General features: G+C 42.4%; 1 protein-coding gene across 1 annotated transcript; it reads right to left on the bottom strand.

The window, feature by feature from the left end:
* Nucleotides 1–9251: 9251 nt before the first annotated feature.
* Nucleotides 9252–10671, bottom strand: LOC149984004 (uncharacterized). The gene is made up of 2 exons (XM_090233386.1): nucleotides 10354–10671; nucleotides 9252–10093 (listed from the first exon to the last, which is right to left on the bottom strand). The coding sequence occupies exons 1-2, from the start codon at nucleotides 10588–10590 to the stop codon at nucleotides 9545–9547; spliced, it is 786 nt and encodes a 261-aa protein (XP_090089512.1). The 5' UTR covers nucleotides 10591–10671; the 3' UTR covers nucleotides 9252–9544.
* Between the last annotated feature and the right edge of the window lie 3790 nt (nucleotides 10672–14461).

The following is a 14461-nucleotide window of genomic DNA, read 5'->3' as shown; positions in this document are numbered from 1 at the left end:
ATAGCAGTGTATTGGCAGCATTAACGCTTTTGGTCGTCAACACGTCCGGGTGACCCAGTTGTCCAGGACATAACCTAGTTGAGGCAACAATGGATGCAGGGGAGTTCAGTGATGTCCCCGCTTTTTCTCTCTTTCTGTGACCAGTGCTGCTGCTTGTGTGTTTGAGTTTGTGAGTGCTAGTGTGTGTGTGTGTTCGCACGCATGTGTGCATGTGTGTTGGGATTGGCCATACAGTGCAATTGAAAACTGGGGTGTAGATCGCAGAGCGGAACAGAAGTATGTGCGTATCCGGAGATGAGATTGGACAGGGAGAGAGAACAAGAGAGGAAGAAATCAGTGAATAGGGCTGTTGCAGTGACCATATTACCGGCACACCATGACCTCAGTAAGATTCCATGTGACCATTGAGTCACGGGAATCTCCTTTTATGCACTCTGGACATGCATTGGCAGTATCCAATTTGCCAACTACCATCAGGTCCTAATGGACTGGTACTCAGGGCTCTATTGTCCCTCTAACCACTCAATGCAAATGCAAACAAAAAATCACATCACACACTTGTCATCAAAACAGCATCATGCTTTTAAAACTCACCTCACTGTGAGTTGCGAGCATTGCAAAATAAATGTACACATACATGTTATTCAATCATTTCATCCAAACGTTAAAATAGAACTTGCTTCTATTTTTGACGCGCAGCTTGTCCCGCCTCTCCCATCTTCTCATTGGTTTTTAGGAGCATATACCCACATATGTAATTGAAAGCTGAACTGAGGTTCATACTCCAGTCCAGTTGGTGGTGGTAATGCACCTTAAAGTTGGTTGCCAACCGCCATATAATATAAAGTCAGAAGAAGAAGACGGCAGAAGAAGACTGGTGGAAATGCACCAACAGACAGAAGAGATGGCGGAAGCAGAAGTGTCGCTTGAAGCTGGAAGCATGCGGAGTAAAGTTAGCGAGAAAGATCAGTGGACCGCAGTGAAGTCCAAGAACGGAACAAACTTTGCTAAAATTGTTGTGGAAAATTAGTCTGAATCGTTGTTTGTTGGAGTACGGTTTTTGGATAAGGATTTTCCTTTGGGAACCCCTCAAGGATGGAGTTGGGAAAAGTGGATGCAAGGCCTCCTGAGTGGTGCAGCGGTCTAAGGCACTTCATCGCAGTGCTGGAGGCATCCCTACAGACCCGGGTTTGATCCCAAGCTGTGTCACAGCCGTCCTCGACCAGGAGACCCATGAGGGGTTGCACAATTGGCCCAGCGTTGTACGGGTTAGGGAAGGGTTTGGCCGGCCGGGATGTCCTTGACACATCGCGCTCTAGCGCCTCTTGTGGCGGGCCGGGAGCATGCACACTGACTTCGGTCGCCAGTTGTATGGTTCTCTGACACATTGGTGCGGCTGACTTCTGGGTGAAGCGGGCAGTGTGTCAAGAAGCAGTGCGGCTTGGCAGGGCCGTCTTTCGGAGGATGCATGGCTCTCGACCTTCGCCTCTCGCAAGTCCGTACGGGAGTTGCAGCGATGGGACAAGACTGTAACTACCAATTGGTATAAAAAGTACAAAAATAAATACAAGGAAAGGTGGATGCAGCCAAAGTAATCTGGAGTGGTATGGTGTTGAGATCGTGTGTATCTAAAGAGAAAAAGGAGTGTGCATTGTGGCTCGCGACATGATCTACGCATGATGTGGACAGCTTTGATTTTCGGAGCAGGGCACCGGTAAAAGGTGTTCTCTGGCATCCCATTGGACATTGATAATAAATATCTTAGGCAAAAAATTCCAGGAGTAGTTAATGCACGTCGATTGACCTGTAAAGAGAATGGGAAAAATGTGCAGTTTATCTGTATTGTTGTTTGATGAAGAGTATCTACCACCCTATGTAAAAGCTGGGATACAGTTGAAGTCGGAAATGTACAGTGCCTTGCGAAAGTATTCGGCCCCCTTGAACTTTGCGACCTTTTGCCACATTTCAGGCTTCAAACATAAAGATATAAAACTGTATTTTTTTGTGAAGAATCAACAACAAGTGGTACACAATCATGAAGTGGAACGACATTTATTGGATATTTCAAACTTTTTTACCAAATCAAAAACTGAAAAATTGGGCGTGCAAAATTCATGATTGTGTCCCACTTGTTGTTGATTCTTCACAAAAAAATACAGTTTTATATCTTCATGTTTGAAGCCTGAAATGTGGCAAAAGGTCGCAAAGTTCAAGGGGGCCGAATACTTTCGCAAGGCACTGTACATACACTTAGGTTGGAGTCAATAAACCTCGTTTTTCAACCACTCCACACATTTCTTGCTAACAAACTATAGGTTTGGCAAGTCCGTTAGGACATCTACTTTGTGCATGACACAAGTCATTTTTCCAACAATTGTTTACAGACAGATTCTTTCACTTATAATTCACTGTATCACAATTCCAGTTGGTCAGAAGTTTACATACACTAAGTTGACTGTGCCTTTAAAAACAGCTTGGATAATTCCAGAAAATTATCCCGCTCCCCTTTACCGTGTGTTTAAAAATAAACCATGAGTGTTTGACGGTAATTTAGTTGTCTGTTGTTTTTCATTCTCAATGTTACTTTTTCACTACTATACTTTGCATGAGTTATGTGATGGGTCTCGATATCCATCCCCCCTAGACTGCCGGGCCAAAGGGATTCGTAACACCACTCCTGTGTTGACTTGGCTGTGTGCTCAGGGTCGTTGTCCTGTTGGAAGGTTAACCTTCACCCTAAGTCTGAGGTCCTGAGTGCTCTGGAGCAGGTTTTCATCAAGGATCTGTCTGTACATTGCTCTGTTCATTTTTCCCTTGATCCTGACTAGTCTCCCAGTCCCTGCCGCTGAAAAACATCCCCACAGCATGATGCTGCCACCACCATGCTTCACCGTAAGAATGGTGCCAGGTTTCCTCCAGACATGACGCTTGGCATTCAGACCAAAGAATTCAATCTTGGTTTCATCAGACCAGAGAATCTTGTTTCTCATGGTCTGAGAGTCCTTTAATTGCCTTTTGGCAAACTCCAAGAGGACTGTCATGTGCCTTTTACTGAGGCACATGCAAAGTGAGAAATTATGTGACGAAACTTAACAAAAAGAAGAAGAAACTGTATTATGAAGCCAAGATCAAAGATATAAAGAATGATGGAAAAAAAACTGAAGTACTTAAAATGAAATTATCGGCAGAAAGTAAAATTATACTCATCAAATCAGATGGCTTATTCATCACAAAACCATTTGATGTTGCCAATTATTTTAATGATTACTGGCAAAGTGGGCAAACTTAGGCGAGAAATGCCAACAACGAACAGTGAGCCATCGTATTCCTGCATAAAAAAACTAATAATGAAAGAAAAGCATTGAAAGTTTGAATTTTGTGTTAGTGTGGGAGAGGTGGAAAAATGATTGTTATCGATCAATAATGAAAAGCCTCCTGGCATTGTTAACTTAGATGGAAAGCTACTGAGGATGGTAGTTGAGGCTATAACCAATCCTGTCATATCTTTAATCTGGGCCTAGAGGAAAATCTTTGTCCTCAGGTCTGGAAGGAAGCAAAAGTAATTTTGCTACCCAAGAGTGGTAAAGCGGCCTTTACTGGTTCTAAGAGCATACCTATAAGCTTGCTGCCAGCTCTTTGAATAACTGCTAGTAAAAATTGTTTGACCAAATTAAATTTGATTTCTCTGTAAACAAATTAACAACAGACATTCAGCATGCTTATAGAGAAGGGCACTCAACATGTACTGCACAGACAGAAATGATGGATGATTGGTTGAAAGAAATTGATAATATGATTGTGAGAACTGTACTGTTAGATTTCAGTGCAGCCTTTTATATCATTGACCATAACCTGTTGTTGAAAACATTTGTGTGTTATTGCTTTTCAACCTCTGCCATATCGTGGATTCAGAACTATCTTTCTAATAGTGGAAGCTTCTCTAATGTCAAACATGTAAAGTGTGGTGTACTGCAGGGCAGCTCTCTAGGCCCTCTACTCTTTTCTATTTTTACCAATGACCTGACACTGGCATTAACCTCTCTGCGCACGAACCCGTTAGCGGGATGAAATTCGACAACATACGGTGATAGTCATATAAATAGTCATATAAATAGTCATAAATAGTCATATAAATAGTCATATTTAAATAGTGATGTTACATAAATAGTCATATTAAACATTCATGAAAATACAAGTGTCTCACATGTTTCGAAAGCCTAGAATCTTGCTAATCCAACTGTGTTGTCAGATTTAAAAAAACATTTACTGCGAAAGAATACGATGCGATTATCTGAGGATAGCGCCCCATAAAAAAACAACTATTTCAACCAGCACAGGCGTAACAGAATTACAAACTGCAATAAAATATATAGTTTACCTTTGACGATCTTGCTCTGTTTGCAATCCCAATGCTCATTGTTACACAATGAATGGTCTTTTGTTTGATAAAATCAATTTTCATAGCCTAACACGAAACATTTTGTGAACCGCTTGTGTCGTGAATTCCGTCTCATTCCATTTTCGACGACACATTCGATGTAAATACACACACTAAACGTGACTTTTCCAGTCATGTTTGGTTTCATTGCAATCAACTGGTTTGTTTGTAACACAACCAAACCTGATGGGTCATTTCGCGGGACACATTGACTGAAAGAAACCGATTTGAAGACAACAAGTAATGACATCATTGTGCACCAATGATATGACCGCTGTTTCGTTGATTGACTGTATTTTAACCCAATGACCACTGATCATCTTGAAATCTAGCTGGGTAGATAGCCAATGAGCTGAGGTAAACGGCAATATGTAATGTTTATGTGTTGGAAGACCAACCCATATAGTAAACGGCGTAAAGAGGGTAATTCGCCATTGAAGATTCTTACCGGAAGGAGCTACGCATGTTACGCACAGCACTGTACAGCGCATCTTCAGCTGTTTATATATCAATCAGTATGGTGACTAAGTCAGGGAAAGCTAAATCTAAGTCTAGATATACAGATATACACACAATTTTATAAGAAATTGATCGGGAAAGTGAGACAGAGATTGTTGGAGGATGATTCCTTTAGCGATTCCCAAATGGAGGAATATTTTTTGAATGGAGAGGACATCGTTTTGGACTGGTAAGTTCTTCTCATGCTAATGCCGTTGTTTGAAATTAATAATATAAAATATTATTTGTGATTAAAAATTTTTTAGTAGCAATATATAAAAATGTAATGTAATGAAATGTGAGCTGCGTGTGTCTGCCGCCCCACCCCCACATGAAATAGCCTATTTGAGGCTGTTGAGGGGGGGCAGGCCCACAACAATGGCCAAAATGAAATGGAGACAGTAGATCTAGTTGGTCTGTCATAATATAATAGAGACAGTAGATCTAGCTGAAATATAATAATATCAAATAGACAGTAGATCTAGCTAGTCTGGCATAATATAAATGAGACAGTAGATCTAGCAGGTCTATAATAATATATTCAACCTTATGTTCCCTGTACTCTATACATATATCTGTTTATTATACCTGTTGATACAGGGCTCATATGTGAAACTATTCTAACTAACTATTCTAACTTTCACAGTGACACTGACTTCGAATGGGAGCCCCCAGTGCCAAGGTGTCCATCCCCCACTGAATCTGGTTCATCCAGCTCCTGCCACAAGTGGTGTTCATCTGCCCAAATGTATTTCTGCAGGCATGGATGTGCCTCAGGGCCAAAAGGGCACAGCATGGAGGCGTCGCTGTGTTCTTTGCAAAAGGAAGTCCCCCATCACCTGCACCACATGCTTGGTGACCCTCTGCTTTACAGCAGAAAGAGACTGCTATGGCACCTGGCTTCACTGTAAGAATGGTGCCAGGACTGAGGGTCTTCCAAATATTGAAAGTGTTATTTTTTTTCATGTTTTTTCTCCACTTTTTTGGGGGGTGTGTTAGAATACCATTTTGGTATTTTGTATATAGTTATTCCATTCAAAATGTATAACTTCACGAATTTGGCCACTTGGGTACATTTGGGCTAATTGTGTGGGACACCTGGGGGACTTCATGATAAATGTCACGTAGCACACTCATTTTGGAAGTTATCATTCTGAAACTTTGCACAAGTACTGTTGCCCTCTTATGTTTTTCACTGAAATTGTCCGCATCATCCTATCTGAATGTTTGTTTTGTCTTGTTCATTTTAAAGATGATGATACAACAATAAAAATTAAAAAACGTATGTTTTTTCCATTGTATTATCTAAACCAGAATGTTGTGTTATATTTTTCTACATTCACATTTACACCAACTTCAGAGTGTTTTCTTTCAAATGAAACCATGACTATGCATATCCTTGGTCCTGGGCCTGAGCTACAGGCATTTAGCTTTGGGTATGTCTTCAGGCGGAAATTGTAAGGGGGTAGCTGTAAGAGGTTTTAAACAAAGCATGTGTGTCCATGTATGCTGATGATTCAACCATATACACATCAGCAACCACAGCTATTGAAGTCAATGAAACCCTTAACAGAGTTGCAGTCTTTTTTGGAATGGGTGGCCAGTAATAAACTGGTCCTGAACATCTCTAAAACTAAAGCATTGTATTTGGTACAAGTCATTCCCTAAATTCTAGATCTCAGCTGAATCTTGTAATGAATGGTGTGGCTGTTGAACAAGTTGAGGAGACTAAATTACTTGCCGTTACCATAGATTCTAAACTGTCATGGTCAAAACATATAGATTCAATGTTTGTAAAGCTGGGGAGAGGTCTGTCCATAATAAAGACACCACACTCCAAAAAGCAAGTCCTGCAGGCTCTAGTTTTGTCTTATCTTGATTATTGTCCAGTCGTGGGGTCGAGGGCTGCAAGGAAATACCTAGTTAAGCTGCAGCTGTCTCAGAACAGGGCGGCACGTCTTGCTCTTCATTGTAATCAGAGGGCTGATATAAATACTATGCATGCCAGTCTCTCTTGGTTAAGAGTTGAGGAGAGACTGACGGCATCACTTATTTTAATAAGAAACGTGTTGAAAATCCCAAATTGTTTGCATTTTCAACTTCCATACAGCTCTGACATTTGTGTTTATGTTAATTAATGGTCAATTACCATGAGTACGGCAGTCTTTTGCATTCCATTAACCTATTGACAAAATGTCATGACCACCACAGTCCTATCAGTGATAAGGTCAGGATGTGAGGAATCTGAACAGAGAGCCAGGAAGGAGGTGAGAGGGCAGTAGACTGTCATCTCAAGACCCTAATCAGAGGCCAAACACTCACCCTTTCATTTCTCTCTTACTCTCTCTCTCCATTCTCATTCTGTTCCTACCTCTTCTATTCTCTCTTTCTCTATCTCTCCTCTCTCACCCTCTTGCCCTCTCTCTGCTGTTCTCTTTCAGGACTACTTGGACTGGGTTGGGCTGTGAAAACATCTGAGTGCTGTTGTCAATCTTCCTGAAGCTACATGCTGTCAGGCAGAGTAAGAGTACAGCTTAGTGAGGGGCTTTACATTCCCCACTGAATCTAAATCCATTCAACCAACCGCCTTACATCAGCGCCAGGCAACACAAATGAAGAGGTTTTACCCCTATTTACACACTAAAAGGATAGAAGAATCAAAGCACTCTGAAGGACGGAGAGAGAGAAGGGGAGAGAAAAAGAGAGAAAAAGAGAAGAGGATTTTCTAATTTCATTTGTGGACATGTGTTTTTTGTCTGTGTGAACTTGCCATGATCTGACTTTTGACTCAGATATAATGTCCTCAAAGCAAAGCCAACAACTACATGCCAGGAGGCATCTAAAGGGAACTTTTAATTAGTTATGAAAAACAAGACTGACAGGTGGCACAGTGAGGTCAAATTAAGCGCAGCTGTTAAGTTATAACAGCTGCTGCTTTCTTCAACTTGATGAAAGTGTATTGATCACCCCAAAACCCTTCACAGTAACAATCAGAAAAGGGATGGAGGATTTCTTCCTTGAATCGGTAGTGAAAGGTTAGGTCACATTTTATTTGGATATCAAACTATCACCTGCAAATCTACTGACAAATGTTATGCGGGTGAACTTCTGGTGCACTCTTCTGGTCCATTCAGACTCAGCAGAACTGGACAAGTTGTTGCTTAACCTTTGATCTGCTATCAATAGTTAAGCAGTGGCTGCCCTACTCCTCGTCTTACTCCTCCTTGTCCTCGTCCTCCTCCTTCTCTTTCTCCTCCACCATGCTGTCGAGGTCAGGGACAGTGCTTTGCTCCATGTGATCACTTCCAGATGATGATGGAAGGCATTCGCCTTGTAGATAAATCACAGATACCCTAAATGTTTATTTTTATGATTATTGCGATACCTAAGAGCTATTTCCTGGGAGGTGCATGGGACAGACGCCTTATGTGGAATGTTTGTGCAGGCTGCGGAGAGAATCCGTGGGGGCCATTTTCCAGATGGATGGAGCCATGCAGTAAAGGGGGGGTCAGGGATGAGGACGGAGAGGGGAGACCGGGGGGGGGGGGGATGATGGGAGGCGATGATTATAACATCGGTTTGTTCCACAGGCTGACAGTAGTGATAAATATGCAGATAGCACCTGGGCTTTGAATCACTGGTGGAGATGGGAGCTGATCGGACAGTAGGAACAATTCACAATACTTTATTTTAGAGATGCACCGATATGACATTTTTTGGCCGATACCGATATCTGATATTTTCCTTGCCAAAAAAAAAACAATACAGATAACAATATTTAGTACAGTTAAATAGTTGAAACAAAGTGTTAATTTGTTCAGTTTGGAACAGATTGTTTAATAACTTGTAAATGACAAATCAATGAATGTAATTTATCGCACAACAGATATTCATGACACAAATATTTTAGCTGCCCCGCATTATAAAGATGGTGAGGTTGTTGGTGGCTCTTCTTACTGTCCCATCTTGACTGTATGGAGAAACTTAAAAATGCTTGGGGAGAAATATTGGTTTAAACTACAATCATTTTAGCTTTAACTGCTTGAAAAAACGACAGTCTCTAGGCTGTCATAAACTGCTATAAATGGTATAACTTAAACTTTTCAAATGTTCTCAACTGACTTGACTAGTAAAATGCGAGCGCAATTTACAACACAACTCATCTTCTCATCTTCCATTTAGGAAATAAAAAAAATAAACAAAAGAACAAAACTGTTTTGTTTTAAATTAAATGAAAATCTTGATCTATACCAGCCATGAATAAACAACTGAAATGTAACGCTCATCGGAAGAAGTGGACCAAGGTGCAGCGCGGTACGTGTTCATGATTCTTTATTTAATCCGAACACCAAACAAAACAACAAAAGAACAATGAACGTCAAGTTCTGAAGACTACACAGAGCTAACAAAAACCAACATCCCACAACCTAAGGTGGCAAAACAGGCTGCCTAAGTATGATTCCCAATCAGAGACAACGATAGACAGCTGTCCCTGATTGAGAACCATACCCGGCCAAAACATAGAAACACAAAACCTAGAAATAAAGAATGCCCACCCAAATCACACCCTGACCAAACCAAATAAAGACATAAAAAGGCTATCTAAGGTTAGGGCGTCGCCGGGGGCTCCGGACTGGGGACCGACGCTGGAGGCTTCCTGCCATGGATACTCACTGAAGTCTCCGGGCCATGGATCATCACTGGAGGCTCTGTGCCATGGATCATCACTGGAGGCTTCGTGCCATGGATCATCACTGGAGGCTCCGTGCCATGGATCATCACTGGAGGCTCCGTGCCATGGATCATCACTGGAGGCTCTGTGCCATGGATCATCACTGGAGGCTCCGTGCCATGGATCATCACTGGAGGCACCGTGCCATGGATCATCACTGGAGGCTCCGTGCCTTGGATCATCACTGGAGGCTCCGTGCCTTGGATCATCACTGGAGGCTCCGTGCCTTGGATCATCACTGGAGGCTCCGTGCCATGGATCGTCAATGGAGGCTTCGTGCCATGGATCATCACTGGAGGCTCCGTGCCATGGATCATCACTGGAGGCACCGTGCCATGGATCATCACTGGAGGATCATTACTTCTCCAGTATCCAAGTGCATCTTCATTCCTGGGAATAGTAGGTTCTGTCAGGTATGCTAGTATCTGCAAATAATGGGAAAGTGTGTGTGGGGGGTGTTAGTACAATTAATACAACAAATTGCATTATTTCTTGCATTCCAAAGGATCATTAGGCATAGATCAACATAGGAAAATGCTGGCCAATGTAGTAGCAGAAAATGAAAATACAATGCGTCTCTCTCTGTCAGACAGACAGACAGACAGACCAAAAAGTTATTTTGGTGGCATTTACGTATGTCCCCATTACCAGTAAAACATAATCAAAACCTATTTCATTCACTTACTTGCTGTGCTGTTTCGTTGTTCATTTGTTCAGTCGTTTCATTCTCAACAAGGATTTCATCATACATGTCAAGCAGTGAAGTTTCAGCTCTGTCTGTCCATGGCCTCTTCTGTCGTGGGTCCTCTTCCTTGTTGCGCGCTGTCCGTTTCCATCTGGTCCAGCTGTGTCTGAAACATTTCACATAACCCTGTTTGTTGTCTGCATCGAAGTAGCGGTCCTTGCACCTAGCATCGAGCATGGTGGCAACACAGTAAAGAGGCTCAGAGAGAATGCCACCAAATTGCTTGTTCACAACCACTAGTAGAGTACCTTTTTCAAGTTTGAACCCCACGGTCTGTGTCGGCAGTTTTGTTGAGCAGGCATTTCAATGCCATGACAGAGGGTATCACGCCTGCTGCAGACGCAGTTGATGAGCTTATTTCTCGAGTCAGTTGTTTGAATGGAGCTAGGAGTGTGTTCAATGAGAGTCCACTGATTTGCACTGATTGTTGCAGGTAACTCATAGTCTGCTGCGTACACGCCAAGCACTCGTTTTTGTTCCAGCAGCCTCTCTATCATGTAAAAATGTGCTGTTCCATCTGGTGGAAATGTCTCGCTTTAGCTTTGTCGTTTTCACTCCAACCTGCTCCTGTATTGCTTGCAGGCGGCTGTATGCTAGCTGTGAGTGTTTAAAATGACTCACTATCTTCCTAACTGTTGCCACTGTGTCAGATATGCTGCGTTGGGCAAGAACACCTTCGTTCACAGCCAGTTGCAGCATGTGTGCCATGCATGGAAAACTGGCGACTTCAAAAGCCTTTGTCATGTTACGTGCATTATCACGGAGCACAGCGTGTACTTTGTTCTTGGAGATTTTCCAAGTTTCAAACATGTTCTCAAATGCCATTGAAGTAAAATATGGCTTTCCTCAGTACGAAGTCCTCGTCGACCCACTGTGCTGTTAGACTCAGCATGCTCATGGGGCTGACATCGCTGGTCCAAATGTCAGTCGTGAAGCTAATATCAGTGACGCCCATAGCAAGTAGCTCATGGATGTGCGTTTCAACAATACTGTGAAACTCCGGTAAGGCAACGTGAAAAATAGCGGCTACTTGGTGGTGTGTCCCGGGGCTCGAGGTGCTCCACCAGTCGGCGAAAGCCAACATCATCCACGATAGAGAACGGTTGATTGTCAAAGGCAATGAAAACCATTATCTTGGCGTTAATGGATTTCACCTTTGAGTTGTCTCAATGAAAATGTCTTGCTCTTTCAAATGACTGCTCATTGAAATGACTGCACGACTTGAACTTGTTTAATTGTTGGAAGTGTGCGCTTAGTTCTTTTCTACTTTTGTTCTAAGTAGTCGCTGAACGTCTGGCGGTGATGCAATTTCAAATGAGTAATTAGGTTTGTGGTATTGAAAGATTTCACTTTCTCCCCTCCTCGGGAAATAATAGCAGCACAAACGTTGCATTTGACCTTTTTGTTATCTTCCTTTGAAACGTCAATATAGATCCACACAGCAGACATTGTGCGTTACATTAGGAATGCTGTGTTTCACGTGTAGCACGCCATCTACCTACGTTATACAGGTATGCACATCAGCTCTGACATCGGTTTTGCACATCGGCGTTTAACTATACACAGAGCTGATGCAAATTTTGGCATTTTTAGCTAATATCGGCCGATTCCGATCTGCTTAAGCATAAGTCTGAATGGGTTTCCAGTTTGTAAACATAACCCTTGAGCCTGCATTTGATTTGTTGACACTTTCCGAGGTGACAAATAAGTCGAGTAAGGTTTTTAAACTTACAATCGGCTAAAGAAATTCCACCCTCTTTTCATTCCAGATGAATCAAGAGTGAAAAGACAGGATGCATTTAACGGCAGATTCAAAGTCTGGGCTGAAATACAGTATAATCCTGTCGAATTGGGTGCCATTTGTCAACATACCTTTGGGGCTTTGACAGACCCTCTCCAAATAACTTTATAGATTTAGGAAGATCAATCTGATCAGTAGATGCTCATTAGTCACAGATGAAAGCTCTGTATCTGCGGGGCTCCGAAGAGCTCTCACATGTGCAGGCAGCATTTTTCTGCAGGTCTGTGTTATCTCACAACCCTGTGCTAAACTCCTTCCCTCAGCTTATAAACAATGGGTCAGGTACAGATAGGGGATGTCAAATATACTACCTGCTCAGTAAAGTTCAGTTCACCATAATAGGAGAAATACTAAAGGGTTTTTCCCTTGATATTTTCTGATGTAATTGTCCTCTTATCGACTGGAAAGGATTTAAGCAATGCATTGAATTAGACCTTATAATTCCTGATGGTACTGGATGCTTTCTGGGTTTTTTAAAATACATTTTTAGTACTTTTTACCCCTTTTCTCCCCAATTTCGTGAAATCCATTGATAGTTACAGTCTTGTCCCATCGCTGCAACTCCCGTATGGACACGGGAGAGGCGAAGGTCGAGAGCCATGCGTCCACTGAAACACGACCCTGCCAAGCCGCGCCTTCTCTGTTTTTAATATTTCCTCAGATGGTATTGGCCAAGCCGTCCACTGAGAAACAGACCGAACAGGCGAGGCTGAATGGTGAGCTGATGTTCATAACCAACTAGTGTTTAGAAACACAATATGGTACTGTTTTAGGAATCCTTCCCACAGCAAGCCAATGATTAACTAAAGCCATCTGCATGTGGTATCAGTGTGCAATAATGTTGAGGGTGAATTTGATTTGAGTTTATTTGAGTGAGTGATGGAGTCTTTAAAACAACGAATCCCTTTGAAAATGGCCTATGTTGCATTGATATGAGTCAGAAACAGTTATTCTAGTGTCAAAATTTACTACAAAGTGTAAATAGGATACGTTTAGTAAATGAAGGTTGGGTTTTAATTTGAAAATGCCCATTTGCCCACTAACGTGGGGTGAACAGCAGCGGTGATTGCCGTCTATCCAATAGTAGACCGTGAGACAGCAGCTCCAACTTTGTTTACATAAGACAACACGCCACACATTTTTTTAACTTTTGAAATACTGCCCCTTAGTTAGATGTAAAATAATGTGCAAATAAAACATCCAGATTTCTTTAGTTATATCCTAGATTCATTCTGGCTATTTTTATTTTATTTATTTTATTTTTATTCTTTAAAATTTTATCCCTTTTTCTCCCCAATTTCGTGGTATCCAATTGTTGTAGTAGCTACTATCTTGTCTCATTGCTAAAACTCCCGTATGGGCTCGGGAGAGACGAAGGCTGAATGCCATACTGCTTCTTAACACAGCGCGCATCCAACCCGGAAGCCAGCCGCACCAATGTGTCGGAGGCTACACCATGCACCTGGCATCCTTGGCTAGCACGCGCTGCGCCCGGCCCGCCACAGGAGTCGCTGGTGCGCGATGAGACAAGGAGATCCCTACCGACCAATCCCTCCCTAACCCGGACGACGCTAGGCCAATTGTGCGTCGCCCCACGGACCTCCCGGTCGCGGCCGGTTACGACAGAGCCTGGGCGCGAACCCAGGGACTCTGATGGCACAGCTGGCGCTGCAGTACAGCGCCCTTAACCACTGTGCCACCCAGGAGGCCCATTCTGGCAATTTTGAGGAAGTGAAATAGGCTACAGTGTCTGATGGGGGACAAACATCATTAACCAAATGAGTAATCGGTCAGAAAACACACCTCCAAGACTGAAATCTTGTTTTTCTAATGAGCAGCAGAAAACACACGTGCCAATTGGCGTGGTCAGTGGCTCTTTAAGATGAATGATGGAATAATAATAGGGTATGTTTTTTGTCTGAAAGGAAAATATTTAATTTACTTTGGCAAGCTGTGGCGAATAGACGGTCTCTTAAGTGATGGTAATTTGACACATAGAAATACACTCATACGTAAGCCATCCATCTCCAAGATAAATATTCTTGAAGGACCTGAATGTCTTTATAAAGAATGGCACGGTTTTAATCAGAAATTAATGGCCTGAATCGCCATAGATAATGTGCCATTACCTTCATAGCAACACAGCCTTATTATAGTATTGCTCAATCAAATGGCCTTTTGTATTTGGCCTCTCTTGCCTGCCTTAGAAGGACACGGTAGAGAACTGCAGTGGTGGTAAAACAGGGA

Source organism: Oncorhynchus mykiss, chromosome 4 (assembly GCF_057628025.1).
Source record: "Oncorhynchus mykiss isolate SJ-2025 chromosome 4, ASM5762802v1, whole genome shotgun sequence".
Taxonomy (NCBI): domain Eukaryota; kingdom Metazoa; phylum Chordata; class Actinopteri; order Salmoniformes; family Salmonidae; genus Oncorhynchus; species Oncorhynchus mykiss.
This window is presented reverse-complemented; position numbering and strand designations above follow the sequence as displayed.

What these genes read in the sequence shown, in the direction of transcription:
- LOC149984004 (XM_090233386.1), bottom strand. Translation starts at nt 10,590, where the DNA reads ATGCTCGATGCTAGGTGCAAGGACCGCTACTTCGATGCAGACAACAAA. An exon ending in ACAACGAAACAGCACAGCAA is followed by an intron (nt 10,094 to 10,353) that starts GTAAGTGAATGA and finishes CATTATTTGCAG; the next exon opens with ATACTAGCATACCTGACAGA.